Below are 16,783 nucleotides of genomic sequence, written 5' to 3'. Positions count from 1 at the left end.
TCTAGTTATCCTTTTAGCTATTCTTTTGTCTTTTATGTAATAAGTGCATGTTTTCTTAAAAAGTAATTAATCAAACTATTATAAAGGTTTTCTGATTATTTTCATAAATTTACTTTTAATTTTACTGTGTAAGCTTTCACTTGGTCAAAATGGGCCTTTCAGGAAACCTAATCTCACATTTTTACTCCCTATACCTTCAATTTAATTTTATTAGGTATATTGATATCTAATAAAAAATATTCTGCAGTTGTGTACATGAAAATAATTTCTTCCTTCTCAGTAAGATGGTATCAGCACTTTTCTTGAAATACTTGATAAATGCCTGTAAAATGCCTGTAAAATGTCTCTAAACTAATCTCATTATATTAATAGTATATTACATGGATCTAGCCAAGCCTGCCTCCTCGTAGCTAATCAAATGCATGTGGTGTTATAGGTTTCCCCGCGATCTTTCCTCTGCCGCCTGTGTCTGTATTGAGTGGTACTTCTACTTCTGGCTTTGTCCCCATCGCTCATCCTGCGACTCCTAGCTTTGGTTCAGGTGCGTGCATATACAGTACTGCTGCATGTGTCTAATTTGAACCATTATTTTTTTTTAACAATTCTTCAGTGTAAATTAATTACACTGTATATATTTTTATTTTGTTTTATACAAGAGTTCTTACATTCTTGTAAAGTCACTAGCATGTATAGTGTTTTGGGCAGGTCCTTAATCTTTATTTTCCCTAAATAAGACCTGCTAAATCGCTTGACAACCAGGTATCCTTTCACTGCTGGGTGAGCTGAAGCGTACAGTTAAGGATTGGCACCTAGTCAGTCCTCGTTGGCCAGGATGCGAACCCAGGCCAAATCACTTGAAAAGTCTGGTACAAGTGCATGCCATGGAGACTGCTAATTATATACTGTACATGATTATATATGATATAATAATTTTAACAGTTGAGAAGAACTCCTAACTCCCTTGCAAACAGCATTAGTATTAGAGCAGTGTTATATTGTTGGTAATTTGTGGTAGGGGGGGTGTATTACCTTTGGGTGCTGTTGGTGGGGGCTTTTGGTTTGGTGTTGTTTAATGGCATATTTGCTGGTTTACTGTTTTTGATGTGAGAAATATTGAGGTTGTATTGCTTGTTGGGTGTTGTTAGTTTGGTGTTGAGGAGGGGGAGGGTGCAACTGAGTTTTGTTGGTGGTATGTTGACTTTAGGATGGCAGTGATTGGTTGTGTTGATGAGAAGTGTGGGTAGTAGAATGTGTTAGTGAGTTATGTTCTTGAGGAGACTGAAACAGCCAAGTGGCTGGTGACCTGTCTCATCTTCCACTGCTCAGGCAGAAAACAAATTTGAAAGTATTAACTGTATTGCATCACACAGACATGTCATGATGACAATTAATAAGTAGAAATCTAGGGACAGATACATTCAGCATTTTATGTACAGATATTTATAAAATTAGGATTTCTTAGAACTCTGCAATACTCATTTCGATAAAAATTGAAATGACTACTGTACTGCAGGGTTTTGCCATCAAAATTGTATATATAAATAAAATTGCAGTCCTTGTGGTGAAGCAGTAGCATGCTCACACCCCTTCCTTGCAAGCAATATCATGCAGGTTTGATCCCTGGACATGTAAGGACGCTTGAGCACCAATCCTTAATGTTTGCCCTCGTTTAGCCAGCAGTACAGTAATTGGAAACACTGGCTGGTAAGTCAGTTTTTATAACTGTATCGAACAATAGAATTTTTGCAATACAAAGTTAAGTTGAGAATATGGCAACATGCCTCTTATCCCTCCCTTTGCTGCACTGCTGGATGGAAGAGATTTTAGGGAAGTGTAGAGTTGTAAGTGGGGTCAATAGGAGAAAAGTATCGAGTTGTGTTTGGGGTGCCAGTATGGCTGCAGGTATGGAGTTGTGTAAGGGAGCAGTAATATGAAGGAAGTTACAGAGCTGTGTTAGAGGTGTCAGGTATCAAGGATGGAGCTGTTTTAGTAGTGTTAGCAATGGAAGAAGACAGTATGGTTAAAGGAGACTTTACCTAATGGCCACTATATCTAGTGGCCTAACCAGGAACAGGAAGCTGGTGGCTTGTCATGGGTCCTCCCCATGTTTTGAAGAAAAAAAATTCCAACTGGATTTTGAACTGCAATAATGGCATTTAATTAAAAGTATGGCAACAGCATGATACATTCTTTAAAATTAATTATTAATTATAATTAATACCACGGAGTCTTATAATTGTGTATAATTATATATATAATTATGGATATATAATTAATACACCACGGAGACAGTCTCCGTGGTGTAGTGGTAAGACACTCGCCTGGCGTTCCGCGAGCGCTATGTCATGGGTTCGTATCCTGGCCGGGGAGGATTTACTGGGCGCAATTCCTTAACTGTAGCCTCTGTTTAACGCAACAGTAAAATGTGTACTTGGATGAAAAAACGATTCTTCGCGGCAGGGGATCGTATTCCAGGGACCTGCCCGAAACGCTACGCGTACTAGTGGCTGTACAAGAATGTAACAACTCTTGTATATATCTCAAAAAAAAAAAAAAAAAAAAAAAAAAAAAAAAATCATACTTATCTTAAATTTCTTATCTCCTCAAACATTTTGTGAATTCCCTTAATTGAGATCTATTCTTCTGAGTCTACATAACAGAATTGTAGAGCTAATGTTATATATTGTGATCACAACAAACATCGTAGTCATAGTAGCTGTAGGTTAATGCCCACTCATTCTGCTCTACTACAGTGACTAGGTTCTCTTCAAGGTAAGAAAATTCATACTTTCTGTGAATTAAAACGTAACATGTGCTTTTGCAGATATTAGAATGCACACAACCTTCTCATCCATGCTGGACTGTGAGCTTCAAAGGCCAGATGAAATGTGCTATCCCCGAATGATGGGTTCCTCCGAGAATTAAATTTAAGGAATATGAAAAAATTTAATTCAGTAATCAAAATTCAATCATTTATAAATTATAAATTTTCAGGTGGCATTAATGAACCTGGAATCACCCCACTGGATGCAAAAACCATACACTTCTTCTTCTCGACACCTTCACTTTACCAAGGCCTACCTGGTGAATTGCTCATTAGGTTCACAGCTGATCCAACGTAAGTATACTATAATGGACATATTTTGAATCTTTGTGTGAAGCAGTAGTGAAGTGAGGAGCAGAAGTGACTGTAAAAGTAAAGTAATAGAGAAATAACAAAACTGAGAAATCTACATAAACACCTTTATTAGTCAACAACGTCAACAGCTTTTATGTTGAAGAATCTTCAAACACTGCAACAATTAATGTACTGTACAGGAAGTGTGTTTCTTGGTCATCCTACAGTATAGCGGTGGTTGTATTGACTTTTTATAATTAATAAATTATAATTATCATCCTAGCAGGCAAGTATCATTTTTAATACCTAAGGTAATTATAATTTTTTTTTTACAGGGAGCATTCTGATGTAAACACGTGGTCCCAGGAGGTGTTGGTGCCTATGGGATCTATCATTGGCCAGTCTGAATGGGATCACATCTTGACCGGCCTGCAGCCCTCTACCGAGTATGCTATGCAAATCGTTCTCACCGTGCAGGGTACCAAGCCTATTACGTCGCCAGTGTTTACTTACACTACTATGGATGAAGGTAAATGATAATTAAGTTGCTTTAAATTGTAGAATTATTTTGTGTATGATCTATAGCAGTTAAAATATATAACTAAATATTTGTTTGTAACATTCTATAAACTCATTCTTTTGATTTGATTATACAAACTAGTTGTTTGCCAAAAAGTTTCAACAAAATGTATTAGGGATGACCTGATTTTGAATTTAGCACTCATAGCAATGCATTATTAATATTTAGCTAATGATAATACAATTCATCTTGATATATCCAGATTTGCCTGCACTACTATAGAATTTTGTTTACACCTCCATGGACAAACTATACACACAAACATTTATATTAGTTTATTTACCTGACTGAATCACCGTGTTCTCGGCAGTAAATAAGGACCTGGATGTAAAACCATTGACAGATCGTGTTTTGGACAGAATGACCCACTAGCCGGGGCAAATGAAAAAATATCTTGACAGTTCCATTCATCACATTTCTGCACCCTATCAGCCCATCCAGTATTTCTATTATAAATACAAAAATTTTGTGCTATGCTTATTAATATAATAATTGATCCTCTATCCAATTGACATTTAATGCCACTCTTGCATATATTAAGTGTTGTTGGTTTGAAAAGATAAATTTTAATACAGTACAGCACATACAATATATTGAAGTAAATAAATAAAACAAAATTTGCTGCTTGAGTTTCTGACATGTTGATAATTGTTTATCTGTGATGTTCATACAGCTATAATTAAAATATAAATACCTGTATAAATATTAAATATAAATTCACGTACCATGAGATAATTTGGGAGCTCTGAGCTAAGAATGCTTTTCCTCTTACTTGTAATGCCTCTTGAATCACTTTCCATACATTATTATTATTATTATTATTGGTAAAAGTCGATCTTCAAAGAAATACAATATATTTTTCTGTTAAGAATCTCAGGGCATGAGGGCAATTCAAACCACAATGGTTGGCTTTAGGTGCATCTCTCACAGTGGCAGATCGAAATTTCAGACTGCACCAGATGCCCTGTTATCTAACAAAACCCTGTGATCCCATCCAGTTACCTGAAAAATCAAGATATTAAATGGCTAGTACAAGAATTAGTATTTACATGTGTATTCAGTTATTCATTAATTAGGTGTTAAAATATTCATAAGATTTTTATGTATCATGTGTTCAAATCTGCTCAGTAGGCCATGAATTCATAACTGCACCTTCAAATTATGTTAAACCTTTGCAGCTACAACATTACCAACCACCACACCTCTGCCTCGTCTAGATATTAATGCCGAGCTCTATGCCTCTGCAATTACCAAGACTTCTGCAAAGGTGTCTTGGAGAGGCTTCAATGACTTTGAGTTACAATACATCGATGGTGTACAAGTTAAATACACCGAAAAGGATAAGTTGGTAAGAATACATAAGATTCAAAAAATAAGTTTTAAAGTGTAGGTTAGTTTTAAACATGGATTTCAAGCATAGATTCCTATATATGAATGAGTTTTGGGTGGATATAAATAAAAATGGCAAATAGGCCTTCAGATTTAAAACTGGAGTATATAGTGGAGAACATTAATACCTATACCAGAGTGTATTGGGGTTCTATGTAAAACCAGGACTAGCCTCAGTAGGGGCCTCCAGATGTCCTGTGGACTCTGGAATCCCAGGTTGTATAGTTTATACTATGTTGTGATCAAGAGGTAAGGTACACAGCTTGGTAGTAACCAGGTTGAGGGTTTGAATCCCTGCATTGCTCAAGTTGATTTTCTCTTTAAAGTTAATAATGCAATTATCACTGTTTTACAGATACCCAAGTTCAGCCAGTTGTTCCACCGTGATAACAATCAGATGGATCTTCGTGACCTATTGCCAGGCCATTCTTACACCGTGGACTTGGTTTTCATCACTCATGAGAATCAAACGACTCAAGTCACAAACACCGAGCCTAAAACATTTACTACACTTCCCGAAGAAGGTAATTTCCTCTTTGTTAATGAACTTGCCATTACTTTCATATTGAGGCATAAGGCATTCAAGAAATATTCATGGTCTGAATGGCATATCAATTATTATATATTTCTTCTTGACTATAGAAATAAGAATTGGCTCATTAAACAAATTTAGTTGCATTGGTGATATTTTAAACTTAAAATAGGTATTACACTTTATATATTTAATTTCTCTAGATCCTTATGCGTTTGAGATTGAAGTGACTGCTGGCAAAGTAGGATCCCAAACTGCAGAACTGTTTTATTCTGGAGTGCCAGAACCCGAAGAGAAGTATATTAGCGTGTATAGGGCTGTCTACTTACGCGAGGATGAAAGAGTAGATGCTGACACTTTTAAGGTTCCTAAGACTGGCCTAGAAAGGAAGCTATTCTTGAGTGAACTGAAGCCAGATGTGGAATATCAAGTGTGGCTAGAAGCCTACTTGTCTAATGGTCGCAAGAAGAAGAGCAACGTCCTGACCATCACTACTCGAGCTGGAGAACTTCCAAAGCCTGAGAGAAGTGAAGTTGGTAAGTTTTTAAGTATTTTTATATCTTATTAAATGCCATACCAAAATGTCTCATTTAGTTAATAAATTTTCTGAGAACACTTTTAATGAGTAACAAACACACACACATATGCACACACACATCTAATTTGATCTATTTAATGGTTTTGTAAATAAAATGGATGCAAATTAACATATATCATACATCTTTGCAAGATGTGATTTTTTTTAGGGGGCAATATTTTCTTTTAACTTTATATTAAAAAATTTGGGTATGGTATATTCATAGTACTTCAGTGGATAGCTACAATTGCATTAATATTGATAAAGTGATTAGTGGTTTTACAAAAGTGTACCAATTCCTAACTAATGATGAATCTTAAGAGCTAACAGAATTAATCATTGAGATTACACATTGAGAATTTGCTGTGATTTGAAAACTAACAGAAGTACAATTTAGGTTTCAGCAAAGTGTTTAAAACTAGATGATATTTTATAATTAATATGTAGAGAAGTACTGTACTGCGTTCAAATTTAGGTAACGACTTTATAACGGTAGCAATAGGGGAAAAGTGGCGAGAATGGAAAAGTATATTAATTAACTAAGTAGATACATATTTAGATAATTCTAGGTGCATTAGTAGCTTGGGCACTTGTGAATTTGTTCTCCTTGGTGTGAAAAATTTAGTATTCAAATTAGGTAGTGTTTTACTTTTGAAAACATTAAATGTTGTGCAATTCTTTATTTTAAAAATTTCCATGTTTTATGTCTTCATTCACATGGTATGTTTGCACACATTTAGATTAGTTTATAATAATGCATAGTTTATTTTTATTCTGTTTGATGAGATTATCTTTGTGGTGAAATAACGGGTTATTTTTAAGTTTTGCCCACTTGACTATTATATATTGTCTGACCTTTGTCAATGAATGATTTTGCTCTCATAATTGTAATTACCACACTAATAATACTGTAGTCTCAAAAGTTGAAAACAAAATTACCTGCAAAATTCGTTAATATGAAAAGCTACCCTCTAAAATATTTACAGCATTGTTAGTTATTGTATAGGTTATAATTTGTTAAATATTTGTACTGTTATAACAAATATAAATAAATCATTATTGATTTACTCTAAATAAAACAACAGTGCTTAAAGTAGCTTAAAGTTTAAGAATTTCACTGATGATCACATGACTGTTTAGTTAAAATTTTAAATTTAAAAATAATTATTAGTGTGCTCTGTTTTTTTGCTAAATGTATAGTAACTCACTCGGTATTTGTTTCGATAAGATCCCTCAGCTAAGTCTACAGAAGATGGTGATGGTTACTATCCAGCATTAGTTGCTGTGGCGATCATCGCTGCTATCGCCTGTTTGGGCTTCCTTGGTCTCCTTGTCATCCTACTTAGAAAGCAGAGTCATGCAAAAGCACACATTAATTCCTCTAGAAACAACGCCGCGTATGACAACCCGTCATACAAGGTAGGCGACAATGTAAGTACAAAACTAACTCGCTTTCGTATTAACCAGTACTGTACTGTAGTTCCTTGTTGATTCTTCAGTATGCCAAAGTAGTGTTGTTACTAGCTATGTAGTTGTTGATAAAAGCTGAAGTTTGCAGAATAGTTGTTCCTGATTAAAATATTTTGCACTTCCCTCATATTATAACAGAATCATTGAGTAAATTGCTTAGCTTGCACGTAAATTACTCCATATAAACCACTTTCCAAAACATGTTAGTTAAAAATTAGTATCTGAATATTAGTGTAAAATAGTTAATTATAATTCTTAAGAGCATGTGTATGTTCACCATTGTTTGCTGACCAAATTGAAGCAACTATCCCATAGTAGAATTATCTCCTGGGATGAAATTTAACTCATAACTGAAAATACTCTTCACGGTGGAAACCAAAATAACAGAATTTACAAATTGAATCTTTATGCCTCATAATTTCTAGAATTGAAATGGAAAAAAAATGCATTTGTCACATCTAACATTCATGTTTTCATGTCTAAATATCTAAATACTAAACAGGGTATGTAAAGTATTATACTTTTGGGTTTCCATTATTTTCTGAAGAGATTTGCATTAGTTTGTCTTTCTCATGGAGAACTGTAGCTGCCTTCTTCCTGTATTGTAAGAAATACAGTCTGATAAGTATTCTGATGTATCTGCTTAGTATGTTTCAAAAATATATTGTAGGATTAAAATATGAAGAAAATTTGGAAATGGTAAGGATTGTTTATTAACATGAGAATCTTGACGCAGATCTAAACTGTGATTTGTAAAATTTATGTAGAAAATATAACTGGCTATTAAACATATTCCAGATAAATTTAACATGCTAAATACATATTTGTGCATGCAAAATAATTTCTTTGTGCTTAGTGAACAGATTCATTGTAATAAATGCACTGAAGAATTTTGCAAGCAGTTGAATGTTAATGTGAAACATTTTACTTCAATGTACAAGAATGAAGTATTCAGAAAATATTATGTACAGTGCAGATGGGACAGACCAAAGTGACCTTCAATTAGATGATTGATACATTAACAAATTTTCTCTGGTGTTATAACAAGGTTATTGGCACCAGATTGGCACCAGCAAAATGAAGTTCTGAATATGAAACACTGCTATCTGAGCATGACACTTGGATGCTGCATAAGGTTAGCTCACTGAAAGTGCCATTGGGCAGGTTCGTCAAAGTCAGGGCAGCAATACATTTCACGCTAATGCAACTGGAAACTTTTCAAAATGTTCTTGTCAAGTTATACTAGTGCTTGGAGGGGACACTGGAGGAGAGTTCAGCCCAGCATGGCAGGACCACAAAGTGTTTCCAAGCCCTACCTGGCATAGCAGGGACCACCAGGTATTACTGTTTCCACCACTAATTTCTCACCTGGCTGCTTTTGCCAATCACCTGCAAATGGCAGCACCTTAGCCAACATCAAGAGGTCCCCAGCTCAAGCCCTTTCATATTTTGATTGACACCTCCCTCGTGCGATGGTGGGAGGGAAGGCGACTGGGAAAGATTGTACCCCAGAGACTAACCTTAGGTGAACAATGTGTATTCACCTGTTAAAGATTTTTAGTTATTTGTGGCTAAAAAATTATCTATTTTATAACCGAGTAAAACAAAACTTGGCACGATTTTTCTGTGTATTTTAAGCAAAAAAAAAAAAATTTGCCAAATAACACAAGCTTCTTAACACGTGGTTTTATAGCTTGTGCTTCTCTCTTTTTTTTTTTTTTTTTTTAATATGAATTGGGAAGCTTTTATATTGCTGTTTTCATACTCGAGCACTTACACTTCCTCTTACTAAACTTTGAGCTCTAGTCTTATTCACTTCCAGATACTCATACGATACTTTCCAGTTTTGTGATAGCATCAAGCTCTCACAGTGTAACTTTCTATTTTCAACCTAGTATGTTTGAAATGTACAACCTTAATGTGCAAATCAGTCTCTGATTCCCTTCATTTATATTTGACAGTGATGCTCTGTGCCAGTAATTTGCTGATGTTTAGTTTTCTTCAAACAGTTCTTCTTAATTACAAAGTCAACTTCATTGGTCTCTTCAACAACATTTGCCTGTCACATGATTCAGAATATTTGCTTGAAACTTGGGTATATGTTCATAAAATACTTTACTTCTGATGGTATTGGGAGTTGTTATTTAGGGAATTGTTTGACTTTTTTCAGTTTCCTTGTTATTTTCTCCCCTACACCAAAGACCGCTTTTTGAAGAATGATCTCCTTCCTATTCAGTCTTGATGAAAGTCTTGCATCTTGATCTCCAGCACATAAGGTATATCTGTTAGATCAATTAGGGTTTTTGAAATCTATTTTGTTCCCATATTTAAATTTTGTTAAATTATACCTTAAATTGTTTTCTTTTCAACAGATAAATGACAGCTGTCATTCTAAGTGGTTACAGCTTTTTTAAATAGCGAGTTTTCTATCTGGATGAAATTTAGGAACTTGAACTTTCAAATATAGTAAAATATACATCAAATTCTTAACTACATGGGAATGTATTCCTTGATACCTCACATCAATCTTGTATGTGTAGTCTATTATTAAACATCAGGACTAAAATGGGAGGCTTTCCAGGGCCACAGTGTAAGGGTATGAGATCTTGCCCATTCTTAATACAAATACAAGATGGTTAAGAATCAGTATCAGTAACCTTTTGACTTAATAATAATAATAATAACCACTTGTTTTAAATGTTCTGCCCGAAACGCTGTGCGTGTAAGTGGCTTTACAAGAATGTAAGAATACCAATATTATGTACTCTTACAACCCAATGTACTTTCTTGTACATATATAAATAAATAAATAAAATAATTAAATAATTATTAAAATATAAAAAATAACTTGCTGTGAATCTACTTCTTCTTAGTCAATTTGCAAATATCAAAGTGACCTAAACCATAAGAATGGAAAGAGTAACGTACAGCTAACATCAAAACTAATCTCAGAAGCTCCAAATACAATTAGTGACAAAATTTACTAATCGACAAAAGTTAGCTTAAACCCAAGACATGTGACAACATTCCCACGATTCACTCCATCCTTCCACCATAGATGCTCTTCCTCATTCCAATAGTGTGTTTACACACTATTGGAATGCAGAGGCGGGCAAAGATGGTCCAGTCTTCAGAGATTTTAAACTGTTTTTGTAATATTCCCTTTCAAAATTCACAAGCTTTTATCTAGTTTTGTATTTACTGTAATATTGTTTTTCATGTAGAAGTGTTAAACAAAATGTATTTTTCAGTTTAAAAGTTTCTTAGTGTATGCTCTCTATACAAGTAACCGGTAGTTCCCTCCTACAAGGGGGGATCCCTACTCTCCTGTACAGATGAACTGCTACATTGGTGCAACTTACTTTCAAAAGTAGAACATTAACACTGAATTGTTTTTACATTCTTTTGTGGTTATAATCATCCAGGCCTGAGATTGTGTCTGTATACACTACATAGGGCCAGTTCCTTACAACTTTATATTTTATCTGAATTTACCTGAGGGGCCACTAACTAGTGGCCTCGACGAGGACAGAAAGCCAGCAGCTTGTCAAAGGTCCCCCCCCCATTTGTCCTGGTGATTTTTTTCAAGCTGGATTTTAAAATTCAGTAGTGTTTTGGCATCTACAGCTGTAGTGGGTAGGTGGACTCTATGGGTTTATAACTGTATGGGTGGAAAAGCATATCTTGTTTCCTATCCTACATTGTGCTCCTTGTACAACATCTGACTTTTTGAAGAAGTTGTCTGGATCAATATCCTAGTATTTTAAGTTCAGTTCAGTATTTTAAAAGTTTCAATGAGATCCACCCTGTCATGTCTGGTTAACAGTGTTGTTAGCCTTGTGACCCTTAACCATTCCTAGTATGTGGCGACTAAGTTTTGGAATAATTTTTGTTACCTGATGATGAACATTCTTCAAAGCGTCTGTCTTTCTGAGGATGAGGTCTCCATTCTTAGATACAATAATCCAAGTGGGGGTGCACCAGAGATTTATACATTTGAATAACTACCTAATTTTCCTTAGTCAAAGGTTCACTTGATTATTCCCAGTGTTTAATTATTTTTAGTTTTTTTTAACTGCAGCTCCCACTTATGTAACTTTCAGTGAATGATTAATTCTGACTCCAAGGTCCTTTCCTTCATCAATCTGCTGCTAGGAAATGTTATTAACTTGAGTGTTGTGACATGGATTGTTGTACCCCACATGCAAGGTCTTGCATTTTTCTATATTAAAAAGTATTTGCCAGTCTTCTGACCATTTGTGGAGTTCTTTGTAAGGCTTCAGTACAATTTTCATTTCCCACAAAAAGTGCCATAGATACACATGTTACTTTTATTGTCTGGTGATGTGCAAATAGACTTTCCTAAATAGGTAAATGGAGGAGTTTCCATCCCCCTGGTCTGGTAGAGAGTTCTCAGGGCTGACTCGTATGAGGGAATTCATGTCATTGTTCTTCGATTTTTAGTCATTCATTTTCCTGGCCTCTGTTGGTGAGAAATCTCTGCAATCTGGGGCAGGACAGTGCTCCTCCAGGGTTGGAGTCTTTTGATTATAACGAAATGCACTTTTTCTGGTGAGAACCAAGTAGCTCCCCATTCCTGCCCCGAATCACATGCAAGAGTTCATACGCAAGAACACTGTCCCCCATGGTGCAGTGGTAACACACTCGCCCTGTGTTTCATGAGCGCTTTGGCCTGGGTTTGTATCCTGGCTGGGGAAGATTGACTGGGGCCAATCCTTAACTGTAGTCTCTGTTCACCCAGCAGTGAATGGGTACCTGGTTGTTAAACAATTTGGCGGGCCATATTCTTGGGAAAATTAGGATTAAGGACCTGCCCTATGCATGCTAGTAGTGGACCTGCCACTATGCATGCTAGTGGCTTTACAAGAATGTAAAAACTCTTGTATATATAAATAAAAAAATAGAAAAAAGATGTTATCATTGTTGCAGGGGAATAAATTCTGTCAAACAAGACAGGGAAATCTTAATTTTATTCTTGCATTGTTTTATTTCTTTTTTTCTTTTTCATTTTTTTGGGGGGGCCTTCCTTCATGGTAGACTTTTCTTAATTTTGGATCAGCAGTAAATGCGCATTGATCTCGAAAGGTTTAATGCATATGTTCTAGTGTAACCAAGCCTAGACATGTTGCTGGGAGCTCCTGATACCCATCAGTAAAGGAAGTTTCATTACATTCAACATTTGTTTTCAATAGATACTGTATTTTATGGTAGAAAGTTCAGTTATATTAAAGATTAAACATCAATATGGTGGCATGAGGTCTTTTATGAGGATGACTGAAGGGGGTGTTAAGAAAGACAATGTTGACAGTATTACAGAGGAACCTCAGGTGATGAGCAGCCCCATTTACGAGTATTTCGAGTAACGAGCGAACCACTCACAGAAAATTCGTCTCGATTGACGAGCTTCCGTTTGGTCAACAAGAAAACTACATGGTGCTTCCTAGAATTCCCGCCCAGTCTCACAAATTCTTGGACACCTCCGACGACAGTGTTATTTTATCGCGCAGGATAAGCAGCCCTTTGCATTTAATTGTGCTTTTCTTTGTTTTTTGTGGTTTTATGACTACAATTTGTGACCCGCGATGTCACCAAAGAAAGAAGCTGTTTGCTAAAGATAGTGTTGTCAAGAGGAAGGTGGAGGGGGGACTGGATGGATGGATGGTGGAGGGGGACTGGATGGATGGATGGCAGAGGGGGACTGGATGGATGGATGGCAGAGGGGGACTGGATGGATGGATGGCAGAGGGGGACTGGATGGATGAATGGTGGAGGGGAACTGGATGGATGAATGGTGGAGGGGAACTGGATGGATGGATGATGGACGGGGGGGCTGGATGGTGGAGGGAGGACTGGATGCTGGAGGAGGGCTGGATAGATGGCTGGTAAAGAGGGGCTGGATGGATAGATGGTGGAGGGGGACTGGATTGATGGATGATGGAGGGGGGCTGCATGGATGGATGGTGGAGGGGAACTGGATGGATGGATGGATGGTGGAGGGGGGGCTGGATGGATGGTGGAGGTCCTGGGGCTGGATGGATGGTGGAGAGGGACTAGATAGATGGATGGTGGAGGGGGGATGGATGGATGGTGGAGGAGGGCTGGATGGATGGATGGTGGAGGGGGGGCTGGATGGATGGATGGCAGAGGGGGGGGGGGCTGGATGGTGGAGGTCCTGGGGGCTGGATGGATGGTGGAGGGGGGATGGATGGATGGATGGATGGTGGAGGGGGGACTGGATGGATGGCTGGTGGAGGGGAACTGGATGGATGGATGGTGGAGGAGGGCTGGATGGATGGATGGTGGAGGGGGGGGCTGGATGGTGGAGGTCCTGGGGGCTGGATGGATGGTGGAGAGGGACTAGATAGATGGATGGTGGAGGGGGGATGGATGGATGGATGGATGGTGGAGGGAGGACTGGATGGATGGATGGTGGAGGGGCGGGTGGCAAAGTGGGTGGATAGGTGGGCAGGTGTCAGTGTGTGCAGGAGAGCAGTAGTGAGAAGTTTGGCAGAGCTGGTCACCCTCCCCGCTACCTCCACTCCACCCCCCCCCCCCATCTCGCACCCTCCCTACTTCCTCCATCCCCCCCCCCCCCCACAACCCCACAATTCACAAAAAGAGAGAGAGCCCGTCTGACTCGGAGGTGGATTCTCTTTTTCACACTGTAACCCCTCTCCTCCTCTCCACCTCCCCATCGTCTCCCTCAAGCCAGCAACGACTGTTCATAAGGTAAAGTACAATTGAAAACAGTAAAACAAAACATTTATAATAATTATATGTATTATAATTACATTATAAAATTTCATATTGATGTTTTTCAGAGGTGGAACGAATTAATTGTATTTCCATTATTTTAAATGGGGAAATTTGTTTCGCAAGATGAGCGTTTCACATGACGAGCTCGGTGCCAGAACGGATTAAATTCATTAACCATGGTTCCTCTGTATACAGTATTAATGTTAATTAATAGAGAGGAACTTTGTGAATAAAATGTTTTAACTCGTAGCAAAATATATTGGTATAAAACAAACAGGTTTCTGCAAGACTTATCACTTTATTCTTGCTTTTCAGACATACGATATGGAGATGAATGGAATCAAAGGAAGTGGGAATGGTGCTACACACGCAGAGGAACCTTAGTCCATGCTCACATTTAGGCCACGCATTTCATGTATAATTAAGTTTTCCTGTCTTCTCCTTGCCCCACTTATGTTTGTGATGTCTCATTTTAGAGAATAACATTGTTTTTATATACTTTGTCAAGTGCTGATACCCAGCAATAGTGTAAAAATGCTTCCATCAATATTACAGCTGTAAATATTTGCAATAACAAGCCCAATGACTGTGCTGTTGCTTGAGGTTTAGATCTGAGCAGTCATAATTGTTTTTGGCTTCTCTGGTTGTACTTACAAATCTGAAGTGTACTAGAAAGCTTGCAACAATGCTGGTTAATATACTCAGGTGTTCAATATGAATGTTGCAATGGTTACCAGTATGGGCTTTAGTGTAATATACACCAGTCTCGGCCTTCAACACCTTCTTCTTGTACTGTCTTTTTAATATTATGGTGTAATAACAAAGTTATAGCTTAATACTAACTTTTGCTTCAGTCAGTTACTTTTGTGTAATTTATAGGTATTTATAGTTTCCCCTCAGAATAAGAGTGATGCAGAGTATGAAACTGGTGCTCTGCATGAAATTTGGTTGTGCCTTACGAAGCAAATGTTGTACTTTATTGTGCCATTATTGTACTCTAGCACAGATGGAAATCACTGAAGACTTTGTTCACAAGACTGTTGATACAAAGTCATATGGACATCATATTTCTCTTTGTTAGAGAATATTTGCAGTATTTGAAACCATACTCCTCCAGAGTTAATACTATTAGTCGAGAATTTAAAATGGAGCATTTTCCTTTGCACCAAAACTTGATTATTTTTCTTGTATATTAGATGTTCTCAGTGTACAGTATACTATATAGTTTAAAAATACATTTTATAGCAAAGTATTTTTACTGCAGTAATATCTAGATTTCTTAGGAATTCATATATACTGCTATATCTATAACATTAACTCTGGTGGATGAATTTTTTGTAGTACAGTACCGTACTATAATCTACTGATATTTCAGTTTTCTTAAAATCGCAATTCATATGCTAGATAATGTTTCATAGATGTTTTTCATCTTAATTTTGTATAAAATCTTCTTTTTGGAAAATACAATTGTTATTAAGCATTTGTGAAAAGAAGATTTATAGGCAATATTAATAATTAGTTGGATAATACTTTGTCAATGAGTATTGCTATATAGAATAATTGTCACAAATTAGTGTTCTTGGAAACTAGTAACACGCATTTAAGCATTTGCTTAAAATAAAATTGAGGGGATTTATTGTACAGTTTAGAAATTAATTTTTCTATTTTGATTACCTCTACAGTACATTGCTTTTGTTTTTTATATATAAAAATTTATTTGATTATTAAAATTAATGCTTGTTTGGATTGTGAAGGTCCAATCAATACAGGCCATGTTAACATGGTGTAGCCTGTGTGTACAGATATAGTTGTAAAAATCTGGTGCAATTTTGCACATTAAACTACTCCCAAAACTTTGCTTAATTTACCTTATTTTGAATCCTCTTTATTTTAAGGCACGAGATGGAAACCCACATAGTAAGTTGTACATATCTGTATATTGGTGAGAATGGTGCATCATGCTCAGCAGTATTACTGTGAAAATCAAAATTTACATGCACTGCTGCATGTAAAAGTGTAAAATGCCTAACAAACAACCGCAAAGTAAGTAATTATCAAACGAAGGCATCAAGCTGAGGAGACTATGTAGCATCATCACTGTCACAGGAGATTCAAGAGGCACTAAATAGCACTAAGGATGACAATGAGAAAAAGAGCTCATTAGGTAAGCAATATCAAAGATACTGGATTCTATTGAGGGACAGTCAGGAAATAAGACACATCCTGAAAATCGGGTAATTCAATAAGGAGATGCACAACCATAAGAAGGACAATACAGTTTGGTCAAGGAGCAGGGCAGCGCCCCATTAAGTACCTGTGAGTTACACACGTTAACTTCGC

The 16,783-nt window shown here is 36.8% G+C and overlaps 1 protein-coding gene across 1 annotated transcript in view; it reads left to right on the top strand.

Annotated features, from left to right (window-relative positions):
* Positions 1–16,301, top strand: part of LOC123766224 (uncharacterized) — a 193,089-nt gene extending 176,788 nt beyond the window's left edge. Inside the window, 8 exon segments of the mRNA XM_045755233.2 lie at positions 437–541; positions 2,995–3,118; positions 3,454–3,647; positions 4,877–5,046; positions 5,443–5,611; positions 5,823–6,155; positions 7,425–7,627; positions 14,759–16,301. Coding sequence (XP_045611189.2) covers positions 437–541; positions 2,995–3,118; positions 3,454–3,647; positions 4,877–5,046; positions 5,443–5,611; positions 5,823–6,155; positions 7,425–7,627; positions 14,759–14,827 — 1,367 coding nt within the window. The 3' untranslated portion in view covers positions 14,828–16,301.
* The last annotated feature ends 482 nt before the right edge of the window (positions 16,302–16,783 follow it).

This window comes from Procambarus clarkii, chromosome 9 (genome assembly GCF_040958095.1).
Source record: "Procambarus clarkii isolate CNS0578487 chromosome 9, FALCON_Pclarkii_2.0, whole genome shotgun sequence".
Lineage (NCBI taxonomy): Eukaryota > Metazoa > Arthropoda > Malacostraca > Decapoda > Cambaridae > Procambarus > Procambarus clarkii.
This window is presented reverse-complemented; position numbering and strand designations above follow the sequence as displayed.